A 14,273-nucleotide genomic window follows, 5' to 3' on the forward strand; every position below is an offset into this window, starting at 1 on the left:
TCTGTTGGCAGATCATTTATCTTCATTTCATCATCATTTATCTTATTTTAAGCAACATTTACCTCATTTTTGTATATTTTTTTTCTAATTTTTTTTAAGGCTGAGTTTTTGCAGTGTACCGACCTGGTGTGAACTTGAGCACTCGACTCTTGGGGTTGTAATCAACTCCGGACTGGGCTGATCCATCCCGGGTGCTGCAACGGATCTTGGATGTTCGATCCAGATCACCCTGGCGGATGACCTTGATGTTGAGCACCTCCACGCTGTCTGGACCAGGAGGTTCTCTGACCTGGTAGGAAACCTGCTCAAACTCGATGGTGGGAGCTGGAGAATAAGGATATAAAGCAAGTCAGCCTAGTTAATGTCATCTGGGGTTAAAACCAGATTTACCAAACATCTCAAATAAATGCCAATGAAGACATGCGATTTAAAACAAGCAATGACTCTGAAACTCCATGGCCCATAAACAACTATCCCTGTCCTGAATCATAAGGGTAATGAGCGCCAACACACCATCTTCATCATTGGTGATGGTGATGGTAACAATGTCTCTTGTGCCCACCATGGCACCACTCCAGTGGTCCCCGAGGGGCACCCCAAGATGCACCTGAAATTCCTCCTCAGGTTCAAAAACAGAATCGTCGATGATGTGGACAGTGCAGTTCTTCACCTGGAAAACAATGTCAGTTAACCTGGTAAGCTGGTTCAAAGCAAGACTTCCATCACAAATCCACACCCACAGCCCTTTACACCTCTGATCTGATGATTGCATTTGCCTGTTTGCTCTTCCTCCTTATTCACTCTCACTTATTCTTTTATTCTTCCTCATCCATTGTTTGTCCATTTATCCCTCACCACCCTACCTCATCCCTTGGTTCATCTCCCTAATCCCTTAGCGCCCCTTCATTAAAACTTTCCTACTTTATCCATCTGTCCTTACTCCTCCTCCCTTCCTTCCTTAAGCCAGTCCATCATCCCGTCTTAACCCTTTTCCCTCCTTCTCTGTCATCATTCATTGTCCTCATTTTCTCCTCCATCCTTCCATCATTTTCTTAATCTCTCATCCTTTATGCCATCTTGACTCATCCTTCTTTTTTTTTCTTTTTTTTCCCCCCGGAACCATTTAAAGAGCCTTCAGTCAGTTTGGATGAATGACACATCTACACTGAATCCACAGACTGAGTCTCCTGCTCCCAGCGTTGAGTCACGTGTTACTCCAGGTCATCGTCAACCAGAAACTTTCAACTCATAACAGTTCAAGAGTCAAAGCATTCATTGTCATATGCACAGTAAGGAAACAGGCTGTCCTGTACAATGAAATTCTTGCTTTGCCGTCCATAGTGAATGCCATAAATATTTTAAGTATGGAGAAAATAGTAATTTAGGAGGAAGAGCATGGAAAAAGGGTAAACAAACTATAAGTAATCGATGTACATAAACGTGCAATGTGCTACATAAACTCCCTCCATACTTTGATTGAACTTACACAATCAGTCAACACATACACAAAAACACTCAGAGGTGTGGATTCAAAATTTTAAGCACACTTTAGATGAACATTTTACCTTCTCTCCTTTCAGGAAAGTGATGCGTGACTCATCTGTGTTTCTTCTCTCCTCAAAGTCATCCATGACCATAGCGGACATGGTTCGCGTGAAACACCGCACAGATGACTTGAAGGACAAGTCACCAGTCCGGATAACGGGGATGTGGAGTACACTGTCTTTCTCCTTCACAGCATAAGTACTCTTCTCAAACTGCATGCTGGGAACTAAAAGAGGGAAAATGACATCAGAGGCTGGTTTTAGAATGTTTACTTCTGTTTATTTAAAGTAAAATAATATGTCCTAATATTTTTTTTGTGTACGCACTGTCCTGGAAGGTGTCAGTTATGACTACATTGGCTTCATGAGGTTCCTGAAGGACGGCACCCTGAGGAGAACTAAGGAACACCACAAAAGACTCTGATCCCTCGATGGATGGATTCTGGATGTCGTCCAAAATGGTCAAACTACAAGTCTGAAATATGGAGGTTTGAGCATTAACAAGGTTTGTCAAGATTTTAATCGTGAAGAATTGTTCAAGTTTACAATTTTCAGCAATGTTATGCGTTTTGGTTTTTTTTTTCTTTGTTTGTTTGGGGTTTTTTTTGTATTTTTAAATCTCACAGCAGGACAACAAGATTCAGATTGCTTGAAGAACTATGTTAGCATAAATTATGACAATGAAGTGGTTTAGGTCTTCTTTCTATCAAGAGCTTTCCTATCAGCTAGGGTAATATCATTTCTAATTCAGCTGCTCTTTCTTGTGGAGTGCCCCAGGCTTTAAACTTGAGCCACTGTTATTTCCCTCCCAATATACTCAATTGTCTTTACTTTCTTAGGAAATATAGCGCCTAAAGCCTGTTCCATCCTCCACGAGACGCAAGAACTGAGTTCTTGTTCTTGAGGCTGCAAGAACAAGAAAAAACGTCTTGTTCATCAGGTCCATCCATCCTCCAGGAGAAGCAGGTCTGCAGCGGGGAGGGATCACTGCGGGGGGCAGATGTCTGCTTTATGTGCAATGAACCCGGTTGTTACCTCCGCCGAGGCGTCTTTTTGCTTAAGATAACTTAAAAGGTTACGGAGGGCTTTTATAAATATTTCAAGAGTTGTTGCAAATGTAAAAATGAAGAAGTGATTAAATTCTGGTGGTGATCCGGATCACCGTTTGGATCCAGGAATGTTTAAAAGGATTCTTTAACATTGTGCTTGGTGGAGGTTTCCGCTCTCCGAGTTTCTAGTTTCATATTTAACGAGCAGCTTCGTCCGCGGCTGGGCGGGTCGTGCACGCGGCTGGGTCCGAGTGTTTTATTGCCACATGTAAAAATGTTCGTACTTTCTCACCACCTCGATCAGCTGTTTTATCAAAACAATCCGTTTTGCCGGCAACAGCAAACACACAGAAGCAGCAATTCCGCTTCCTGCTTTCTCTGTGTTAACCACGCCCACCTCACATGTCCGACCAATCACACGATACTTCTCGCAGCCCCGCAAGAAAAAAGTTCTGCCAGCCTGGTGTGTCAAGAACTGTCCTCAAACACGTCCGCGAGAACAAAATGACGTCATTTTCTTCTCAGAGCCTCGAGAACAAGAAGAAAGTTCTGGCTTCTCGTGGAGGATGTGACAGGCTTTAATCCACAGTTGTGCAGAAAACACTCACCATCATCACTTTATCTACCAATGAAACATAATAGTTTTTTTTTTCATTATGATGCTGTCATTGCTTCTAAAGGTGCAATTCTTTGGTGAACAAGCACTTTCAAATCTGCTTTTTAAATAATTATGACTTTGTTTAGTTTAAATAAATAAACTAAAGTGGAAAAAGTACCTCCTCAGTTTTTCCAGGTTTGAACTCCACTTTCTTAGAGCTGGGGATATAATCAATTCCTGGGCTGGCTGAGGGAGGATCTGAAGGTCTGGTGGCACACCAAACTGATGTCAGAGAGGACAGGTCGCTGCCATGACGCAGCACTAGTATTTCAATTGTACCTGAATGGGAGAGATAAAAAAAAAGTATTTAAAAATGTTAGTTAAAGAAATATGGAAAGGAAGGTTTGTCTGATTTTAAAACACTTTTGTATCTCAAGGTGTTTTACACACTCAAAAAAATAAAATAAAATAAAAATAATAATAATAATAATAATAACCTCTATCACAAAATTAAATCAATTGTAAGAAATAAAGAGTTTTTGGGACCATCCTCTACAAATACCACCATCTTATTTTACTCCATGTTGAGAATTTGACAAGCTGTTCACAAACTACCTGGAGAAAACATTAAAAGAATGCACTACCACTATTAGACTTAGGTACAAAGTGTGTGTTGCTGGAAGTATTTATGCTAATGGAGCACAAATATGTGAAGCATATAGAGTCAATTATTGTCAACAAAAAGCTTTGTATGAGACCAATTTAAAACCTTTAGCAGGTAACACAAGCATATCATATAGCTATAGCATAAGTCCATCCACTTAACACAAGCCATGCAGACATGGACACAAGTGTTCAACTAAAAACCTTATCAGAATAAAAACCTTCAGTTAACAAAACTGAACTATGTTCAGCTTTTAAAAACCATAGAGGATGATCTCACACGCTGGAGCTCTCTACCCGTTTCTCTCATGGGCAGAGTTGCCACGATTAAAATGACGGTATTACCAAAAATCAATTACCTCTTCTCTATGATAACCTTTAAACTATCCCCTAAGTGGTTTAAGTCACTGGACTCTCACATTTCTAAATTTCTCTGGAAGAACAAACCACCACGTATTAGCTTAAAAACGCTAAACAAAATGAGAAGATCTGGGGGTTTGGACCGGCCCAGTTTCCATTACTACTACTTAGTCAACAGGTTACAGTACATCTCACAGTGGTACAAGTCTCTCCCATTAGATGAGCCATGGTTAGATCTTGAAGAAGCATTCTGTGGAAATCTACAAATCAAACTAATATAAAAAATGTACACATTGGTGTGCGAAGTGGATGAGACACTCTCTCTGCCAACCTTAAAATGGGAATTTATCCATTAACCTTAGTCAGACCTTCTGGTCACAGATATGTTTAAACACCTTTACAATGATTAAACATCCAAACTTACAACTTATACAATATAAAATTCTTCACAGAACACATTACAGAGGAGAGAGAATGTTCCAGATGGGTCTTGCATCATCTAACCTGTGTTCACAGTGCACAGATAACAGACCAGATGACTACATGCTGTATGGTCCTGTTCACCAGGACTTCTGCAGATAACAGACCAGATGACTACATGCTGTATGGTCCTGTTCACCAGGACTTCTGCAGATAACAGACCAGATGACTACATGCTGTATGGTCCTGTTCACCAGGACTTCTGCAGATAACAGACCAGATGACTACATGCTGTATGGTCCTGTTCACCAGGACTTCTGCAGATAACAGACCAGATGACTACATGCTGTATGGTCCTGTTCACCAGGACTTCTGCAGATAACAGACCAGATGACTACATGCTGTATGGTCCTGTTCACCAGGACTTCTGCAGATAACAGACCAGATGACCACATGCTGTATGGTCCTGTTCACCAGGACTTCTGCAGATAACAGACCAGATGACTACATGCTGTATGGTCCTGTTCACCAGGACTTCTGCAGATAACAGACCAGATGACTACATGCTGTATGATCCTGTTCACCAGGACTTCTGCAGATAACAGACCAGATGACTACATGCTGTATGGTCCTGTTCACCAGGACTTCTGCAGATAACAGACCAGATGACCACATGCTGTATGGTCCTGTTCACCAGGACTTCTGCAGATAACAGACCAGATGACTACATGCTGTATGGTCCTGTTCACCAGGACTTCTGCAGATAACAGACCAGATGACTACATGCTGTATGGTCCTGTTCACCAGGACTTCTGCAGATAACAGACCAGATGACTACATGCTGTATGGTCCTGTTCACCAGGACTTCTGCAGATAACAGACCAGATGACTACATGCTGTATGATCCTGTTCACCAGGACTTCTGCAGATATCAGACCAGATGACTACATGCTGTATGGTCCTGTTCACCAGGACTTCTGCAGATAACAGACCAGATGACCACATGCTGTATGATCCTGTTCACCAGGACTTCTGCAGATAACAGACCAGATGACTACATGCTGTATGGTCCTGTTCACCAGGACTTCTGCAGATAACAGACCAGATGACTACATGCTGTATGGTCCTGTTCACCAGGACTTCTGCAGATAACAGACCAGATGACTACATGCTGTATGGTCCTGTTCACCAGGACTTCTGCAGATATCAGACCAGATGACTACATGCTGTATGGTCCTGTTCACCAGGACTTCTGCAGATAACAGACCAGATGACTACATGCTGTATGGTCCTGTTCACCAGGACTTCTGCAGATAACAGACCAGATGACTACATGCTGTATGGTCCTGTTCACCAGGACTTCTGCAGATAACAGACCAGATGACTACATGCTGTATGGTCCTGTTCACCAGGACTTCTGCAGATAACAGACCAGATGACTACATGCTGTATGGTCCTGTTCACCAGGACTTCTGCAGATAACAGACCAGATGACCACATGCCGTATGGTCCTGTTCACCAGGACTTCTGCAGATATCAGACCAGATGACTACATGCTGTATGATCCTGTTCACCAGGACTTCTGCAGATAACAGACCAGATGACCACATGCTGTATGGTCCTGTTCACCAGGACTTCTGCAGATAACAGACCAGATGACCACATGCTGTATGGTCCTGTTCACCAGGACTTCTGCAGATAACAGACCAGATGACTACATGCTGTATGGTCCTGTTCACCAGGACTTCTGCAGATAACAGACCAGATGACTACATGCTGTATGGTCCTGTTCACCAGGACTTCTGCAGATAACAGACCAGATGACCACATGCTGTATGGTCCTGTTCACCAGGACTTCTGCAGATAACAGACCAGATGACCACATGCTGTATGGTCCTGTTCACCAGGACTTCTGCAGATATCAGACCAGATGACTACATGCTGTATGATCCTGTTCACCAGGACTTCTGCAGATAACAGACCAGATGACCACATGCTGTATGGTCCTGTTCACCAGGACTTCTGCAGATATCAGACCAGATGACTACATGCTGTATGATCCTGTTCACCAGGACTTCTGCAGATAACAGACCAGATGACCACATGCTGTATGATCCTGTTCACCAGGACTTCTGCAGATAACAGACCAGATGACCACATGCTGTATGGTCCTGTTCACCAGGACTTCTGCAGATATCAGACCAGATGACTACATGCTGTATGGTCCTGTTCACCAGGACTTCTGCAGATAACAGACCAGATGACTACATGCTGTATGGTCCTGTTCACCAGGACTTCTGCAGATAACAGACCAGATGACCACATGCTGTATGATCCTGTTCACCAGGACTTCTGCAGATAACAGACCAGATGACCACATGCTGTATGGTCCTGTTCACCAGGACTTCTGCAGATAACAGACCAGATGACCACATGCTGTGTGGTCCTGTTCACCAGGACTTCTGCAGATAACAGACCAGATGACTACATGCTGTATGGTCCTGTTCACCAGGACTTCTGCAGATAACAGACCAGATGACCACATGCTGTATGGTCCTGTTCACCAGGACTTCTGCAGATAACAGACCAGATGACTACATGCTGTATGATCCTGTTCACCAGGACTTCTGCAGATAACAGACCAGATGACCACATGCTGTATGGTCCTGTTCACCAGGACTTCTGCAGATAACAGACCAGATGACCACATGCTGTATGGTCCTGTTCACCAGGACTTCTGCAGATAACAGACCAGATGACCACATGCTGTATGGTCCTGTTCACCAGGACTTCTGCAGATAACAGACCAGATGACTACATGCTGTATGATCCTGTTCACCAGGACTTCTGCAGATATCAGACCAGATGACTACATGCTGTATGGTCCTGTTCACCAGGACTTCTGCAGATAACAGACCAGATGACTACATGCTGTATGATCCTGTTCACCAGGACTTCTGCAGATAACAGACCAGATGACCACATGCTGTATGATCCTGTTCACCAGGACTTCTGCAGATAACAGACCAGATGACTACATGCTGTATGGTCCTGTTCACCAGGACTTCTGCAGATAACAGACCAGATGACTACATGCTGTATGGTCCTGTTCACCAGGACTTCTGCAGATAACAGACCAGATGACCACATGCTGTATGATCCTGTTCACCAGGACTTCTGCAGATAACAGACCAGATGACCACATGCTGTATGGTCCTGTTCACCAGGACTTCTGCAGATAACAGACCAGATGACTACATGCTGTATGGTCCTGTTCACCAGGACTTCTGCAGATAACAGACCAGATGACTACATGCTGTATGGTCCTGTTCACCAGGACTTCTGCAGATAACAGACCAGATGACTACATGCTGTATGGTCCTGTTCACCAGGACTTCTGCAGATATCAGACCAGATGACTACATGCTGTATGGTCCTGTTCACCAGGACTTCTGCAGATAACAGACCAGATGACTACATGCTGTATGATCCTGTTCACCAGGACTTCTGCAGATATCAGACCAGATGACTACATGCTGTATGGTCCTGTTCACCAGGACTTCTGCAGATAACAGACCAGATGACTACATGCTGTATGGTCCTGTTCACCAGGACTTCTGCAGATATCAGACCAGATGACTACATGCTGTATGATCCTGTTCACCAGGACTTCTGCAGATAACAGACCAGATGACCACATGCTGTATGGTCCTGTTCACCAGGACTTCTGCAGATAACAGACCAGATGACTACATGCTGTATGGTCCTGTTCACCAGGACTTCTGCAGATAACAGACCAGATGACTACATGCTGTATGGTCCTGTTCACCAGGACTTCTGCAGATAACAGACCAGATGACTACATGCTGTATGGTCCTGTTCACCAGGACTTCTGCAGATAACAGACCAGATGACCACATGCTGTATGGTCCTGTTCACCAGGACTTCTGCAGATAACAGACCAGATGACCACATGCTGTATGGTCCTGTTCACCAGGACTTCTGTAGATAACAGACCAGATGACCACATGCTGTATGGTCCTGTTCACCAGGACTTCTGCAGATAACAGACCAGATGACCACATGCTGTATGGTCCTGTTCACCAGGACTTCTGCAGATAACAGACCAGATGACTACATGCTGTATGATCCTGTTCACCAGGACTTCTGCAGATAACAGACCAGATGACTACATGCTGTATGGTCCTGTTCACCAGGACTTCTGCAGATAACAGACCAGATGACTACATGCTGTATGATCCTGTTCACCAGGACTTCTGCAGATAACAGACCAGATGACTACATGCTGTATGGTCCTGTTCACCAGGACTTCTGCAGATAACAGACCAGATGACTACATGCTGTATGGTCCTGTTCACCAGTGCAGAACTTCTGGCTTGAGGTGTGCAGAGATTTATCAACATGGCTCAGATGTACAACCCCAGCTTCTGCCTCTCTCTGCATGCTTGCTCACTTTGGTGATATTAACATGGAAATGAACACTGCAGGTATCGTCCTGACTGCCTTGTGTATCGCAAAGAAAACTATTCTCATGAATTGGAAGAAAAAAAGGATTTAAGCATTATTCAGTTTAGAAACCTCCTTTCAGACCACATCAGTAATGAGACGATGTCTGCCTCCTCTAAACATCAGTTGGATGAATTTTGTTTTCTCTGGTCCCCTGTAATCAGCTTCATCACTTAGTGTGTGGGGGGGCGGGGGGGTGTGACCTCGTTGCACTCCGAGGTTGGGAGATGGGGGGGGGGGATCTCTGATGTCTGTGGGTCTGTGGTAGCCTCCTGGGTGGGGATCTTGGCTGCCTTGCTGCCGGGGTGGCTATGTCTCCTGTCCTGGGGGGGCTTGGGTGGGTCAGCGGTTGGAGTTGCCTCGCGGCGGCGGGGTGAGGTCGCTGGCAGGGGGGGATTGGCGGGGCTTGACTCTGTGGTGGGTTGCCGGGTGGGGGTCCCAGGCTCCGGTGCCCGGGGCCTGTCTCCCGTGGGGGGAGAGTTGGCCTGCACCAGGAGGGCTGGCCTGGCCTTGCTGCTGTTGTGGTGGGGGACCCGTGCCCTGGAGCTTGGTTGTGGCCCTAGGACCAAGGGAGTGGGTGGTCGCAGCATGTGTGTGTGGATGTGGATGTGAAGGTCTGTGTGTGCATGTTTGGGTGTGCGTGTGTGGCTGGAGGGGGGGGGGGGGGCGGGGGGGTCAGTATTAGTGGTAGTAATGCATGAAATGTGGTGGAGTGTGGTGGTGCATGTGGGTGGATGTTCAGGGATGTGTGTATGGGGGAGGGGAGGGGTGCATGAGTGTGTGTGGGGGGGTAGGAGTGTGTGTATGGGGGAGTGTGAGGGTGTATTAGTTTGGGGGGGTAGGAGTGTGTGTGTGGAGGAGTGAGTTGGTGCATGTATTGATGTATATGTGTGGGGGAGGGAGTTCTTGTGTGGTTGTGGTGGTGGGTGTACATGGGCGGGTGGAGGGGAAGTGGTTAGGAGGGGAGGGGATGGGTGAGGGCGTCGCGGAGGGATTTCTCAGGGGAGATGCAGTGGAGGGAGGGGAGGGGCAGGGATCTGAGTTTGGGGGTATGTTTGAGTGACGGGGTGTGGGTGGGTGGGTGGGTGGGTGGGTGTAGGGGTGGGATGTGGACATCTGGGGGATGATTTTGGAGGGGGGCCTTGTATGGGTTGGGATGTGGATGTGTGTGCTTGTGAGTGTGTGTGTGTTGGTGTGTGAGTGCGTGTCATGGCGATGGTGGGAATGTATGGATGTGCTGGTGTGTGGTGTTCCTGCAGGTGTGTGTGTGTGGGGGGGGGGGGGCTTTGGTCTGGGGTCTCCGTCTGCCTCCCCTTCCCCTTCCCTGTCTCCCCGCCCCCTTTGCATGTGGTTGGTTGGTGCCTTCTGGGGCCGGTGGCAGCTCCCTGGTTTGGGTTGCTGGGGACTCTGGTTATTAGGACAGTTGCCCCTGGTTTGTCCTGGTCCTTCCGGGCCCCGGAGATGGGGGGCGTGCCTAGTGCCGCTGGCGGCTCATCTTCTGGAGGAAGAACCCACTTTCCTTCGGACAAAAATCCCCGGTCCCTTCTCCTTCCCCCCTCCCCATGACACACAGGTAGGATGTGGGGAGGAGGGCACGTTGTGCTGGGTGGTGAGAAAGGCCATCAAGGTGGTCTTGATCACTGCACCCAGTATCTGCTCACCTCTCAGTTTTAATCACATTTAGTCACCACAACACAAAACACTGACAACTCATGGTCAAGTTTTGGGGGGCGGACATGCAGTGTACGGCGGTGTATCATGCAGTGTATCATGCCCCCATTTCCAGGGCCTTGCCGGAGGGGTTCAGGTGGGGGAAGGGGGTGCTGTCTGATAGACCTGGGCTCCCGGCTGGCTTGGCTGGGAGAGGGCGCTGCTGGCCCTGAGGGGGTGCTGGTCGGTTGCATCTGTAAGGGATTTGGGGGGCACTGGGGGTGGTGGGCTGTGGTCATGGGGGCCTTTGTGGAGGTCTGCCTGCCCTCTGTCCCCATGGGGCGTCGCACTCGGGGCATGTTGGGAGGGAGAGAGGAGAGTGACTGTGAGTGAACGGGTGAAGTTGTAAATGGAAGGTGAGAGGTGTGTGTGTGTGTGTGTGTGTTTGGGGGTGGGGTGGTAGGGTAAGGGGAGAAATAATGGAGAAATAATTCAGGTAAGTGGGTGGGCAATGGGATGCAGATGAGGATGGATGGGGTATGGGAAGGGGCGTGTTAGGGGGCACACAATGAGATGGATGCATGTGTGATGTAGTGTGTATAAGGAATATGAGGCCGAATGGAAGGGGGGTTAGGGAATGTGTATGTGTGTAGAGTGGAGTATGTGATGGGGTGTGTGTGGGTGTATAGAGGGGGGGCAGAAGAGCAGGGGAGTGTGAGATGGAGTGTCTGTTAGCGACAGGATAGATAGTGTGTGTGTGGGAAGGGAGTGTGTGTGCACGTTTGTGAGTGTGTGTGTGTGTGTGTGGGAGGGGTGAAAGGGCCTTGGTGCCTGGGGGGCACGGCCTGGCTGCCATTCAGTGGCGGTCTGGGTGTCCTGGCTCTCTATTGGCGTGGGCTGTACCTTCTGCCTGCGGGGGGGGGGTTGCCTTCGGGCTCCTGGGGCCCTGGGGCCCTGGGGCCCGCACTCGGTCTGCCCTTGGTGGCCGGTTCCCAGCGGAGCCGGGCTTTGCCAGTCCAGGCCTGCTGGGGCCTGTTCCTCATGACCATGGGGGGCTCTGCTGGGGCCCCCCCTCTGCCACCTCCTGGGTGGATGCATGGCTGGCTCCGGAGCGGGGTGGTTGGGATCTGTGCTTGGGAACGGCCGCCAGCTGCTCGAGCCTCGGGGTTCTCCGGGCCTTCCTCTTGGGGTCACATTGTGTGGGCGGGGCCACATTGTGTGGGTTAGGGGCCACATTGGCATGATCTCTCTTCTCTGAACACGTTCCACTCTGTATGTTCTGCATGTGACACAGTCACTGAGTCGCCTGCAGGTTTATTTACTAACAACGGCTGGTTTTCTTCCTGTGTGTCTGATCTAGCTTGTGAGTTCTGGGTTTTCCTGATAGTTGATGGCTTCGTCCTCCCGCAGGGGGAACATGACTCCAGTGTGTATAGGTGTATGGATGTGTGTATATATAAGTGGGTGTGTATGTGTGCTTATATACACGCAAATGTATGTAGGTTGTTCTCTTTCTCAATCTTTTTTTTCTTTCTTTCTCTTTTTCTCTGTACGAGGTGTTTTCTGTTTTCTCTTCTTTTTTATTCTCTTTCTGTCCCTCTTCTGTCCTCTCCAGTTCGGTCCAGCAGTACAAACTTTGTAATACAAACAAATATGCAAAATAAATAGAAAAATAAACTTAAAATCCAGAATATCAAGGGGAGCATTGTATCTATGATGCTTCCCTTGGCAAAGTAAATTTGCCCAGCAGAATACAGCATCCAGAAAATCCATTTTGCCTGCTTAAATGCTGGACAAGACAAAAAAGAATAAAAACCTTCATGTAAACCAGTTGGAAGATTGCAAACCAATCACACTGAATCAGATCAATATTTCAGTCTTTTTAAGAGAGGTGGGTTGTGACAACTGTTCTAATCAATATGTATTAAAATGCATATTCCAAACACTAATTAAAAAAATATCATGCCTGTCATGTTAGTTACACATCAACATAAAGTACTTTGTTATGTTGCACATATTGCACTGTTTGCTTTACTCAGTATAATCTATATAGAAGTTAAATTGAGTGGGAGACCAAAACAGAACTTAAATGTATGTGATACAAATATGTTGCCTGAGATAAGAAAAGAATTCAAAACTACAAATGGAGGAAATAACTACAAGCATTAAATACACACAGGCAGATATATAAGTAATTTATATCAGAAATCATTAGTGCATCTTCTACTCCATTTTCCTAAAAGTCAGACAATGGGCTGGTATGTGATGCATGCAAATAAACATTATTGCAATAACTTTCCAGCTAATTTAAACATAAGTCTTATTGAAATTTTTACCCAGTTGAAGAAATTATGGGCACGCAAACATGGCCACTGGCAACTTTTGAACAAAGTTTGATGTTAGATATAAAAAGCAAATCACAAACCTCATCTTAAAGGTATTAGCTAAAGATCCATTTCCATCAGTTTGGCTCACAATGGGGATTGCAATGAATTAAGATGGCATTAGACAATACATAAAAAGATGCTCTAGGTTGTTCTTACCCGCATCTTCACTGAAAGTAAAGGTTGCATTTCCCAGGGAGACTGTCGATGCATCATTGGGTCCATCGATGACAACCTTGGCCAGAGATACCTCCCCCATGCGGGCATTATTTGAGGCATCCGATAGCACCAGCTCAAACTCCTCAGACAGTTCGTACTCGCTGTCATCGATAAGTTTTACATCACATGTGGACATGCTGACCCCAGGTCCGAGGATAACACGGTTATCTCTGGTCATGCTGCGGCTCTTGTAGTCGGAGCCGGACTCCAGAGCGTGGAAGCTGCTGCCCTGAGCTGACTTGGCCACGGTGTAGCAGAGAGCAGACACGGTGCTAGAGGTGTCACCTGGACCAGGACAACCAAAGTCTGAGTTAAGTTTTCCTTTTCCTTTCATAACAGCTGTATTTTGCCATCTTGCCGAGAGTCTGATTGGCTGACTAAGTTAACCTGTGACTGATGCTCAGCAGATAAACTCCACTCAGGTTTCTGGGCTGCTACAAGTCTTGCAGTTCTTTCAGAGTTTCATATCATCTGAATTTATTAGCTTGGCTATGTGTGAAATTGCCTCTTTCTGGAATAAAAGATGAAACTCCATACTCCATTCGTGGTAGATACTGATTTTAACAAATTGGAGTACACACTATGAAACTGTTTATAGAATCAGTGGTAAATCATGGGAAAAAAATTGGTAGAGGAGCTTGATGAGCCAAGGCAAAGACCAGTTAAAACTGGTAAGGGATGGGAAGAACATGTTCCTACCTGTGTCCAGCAAGTGCTGACTTGTTTCTACCATTTTCTACTATTGAATCTCTCCGATATATGGTCCTGAATTTGTGAAGCCTTTATAAATTGATATAATAACCAAAGGCTACAGCAGCCTGTGTAACCTTTGGTTATTTTGCAGTTTGTTTGTCAGAAG

The 14,273-nt window shown here is 46.4% G+C and overlaps 1 protein-coding gene across 6 annotated transcripts in view; it reads right to left on the reverse strand.

The window, feature by feature from the left end:
- LOC306764394 (extracellular matrix organizing protein FRAS1-like) overlaps positions 1-14,273 on the reverse strand; it is a 623,368-nt gene that overhangs the window by 24,004 nt on the left and 585,091 nt on the right. For all 6 annotated transcript variants that reach the window (XR_013771547.1, XR_013771548.1, XM_079251555.1 and 3 more), the window contains 6 exons: positions 13,355-13,699; positions 3,370-3,530; positions 1,872-2,019; positions 1,566-1,771; positions 514-670; positions 124-324 (listed from right to left, as the gene is read on the reverse strand). Coding sequence is in view for 4 of the 6 variants with exons in the window: in XM_079251555.1 (XP_079107681.1) it covers positions 124-324; positions 514-670; positions 1,566-1,771; positions 1,872-2,019; positions 3,370-3,530; positions 13,355-13,699 (1,218 nt within the window). In the remaining 2 variants the exon portion in view is untranslated. The remainder of the gene's footprint in view (positions 1-123; positions 325-513; positions 671-1,565; positions 1,772-1,871; positions 2,020-3,369; positions 3,531-13,354; positions 13,700-14,273) is intronic.

Source organism: Telmatherina bonti (assembly GCF_933228915.1).
Source record: "Telmatherina bonti genome assembly, chromosome: 13".
Classification (NCBI taxonomy): Eukaryota; Metazoa; Chordata; class Actinopteri; order Atheriniformes; family Telmatherinidae; genus Telmatherina; species Telmatherina bonti.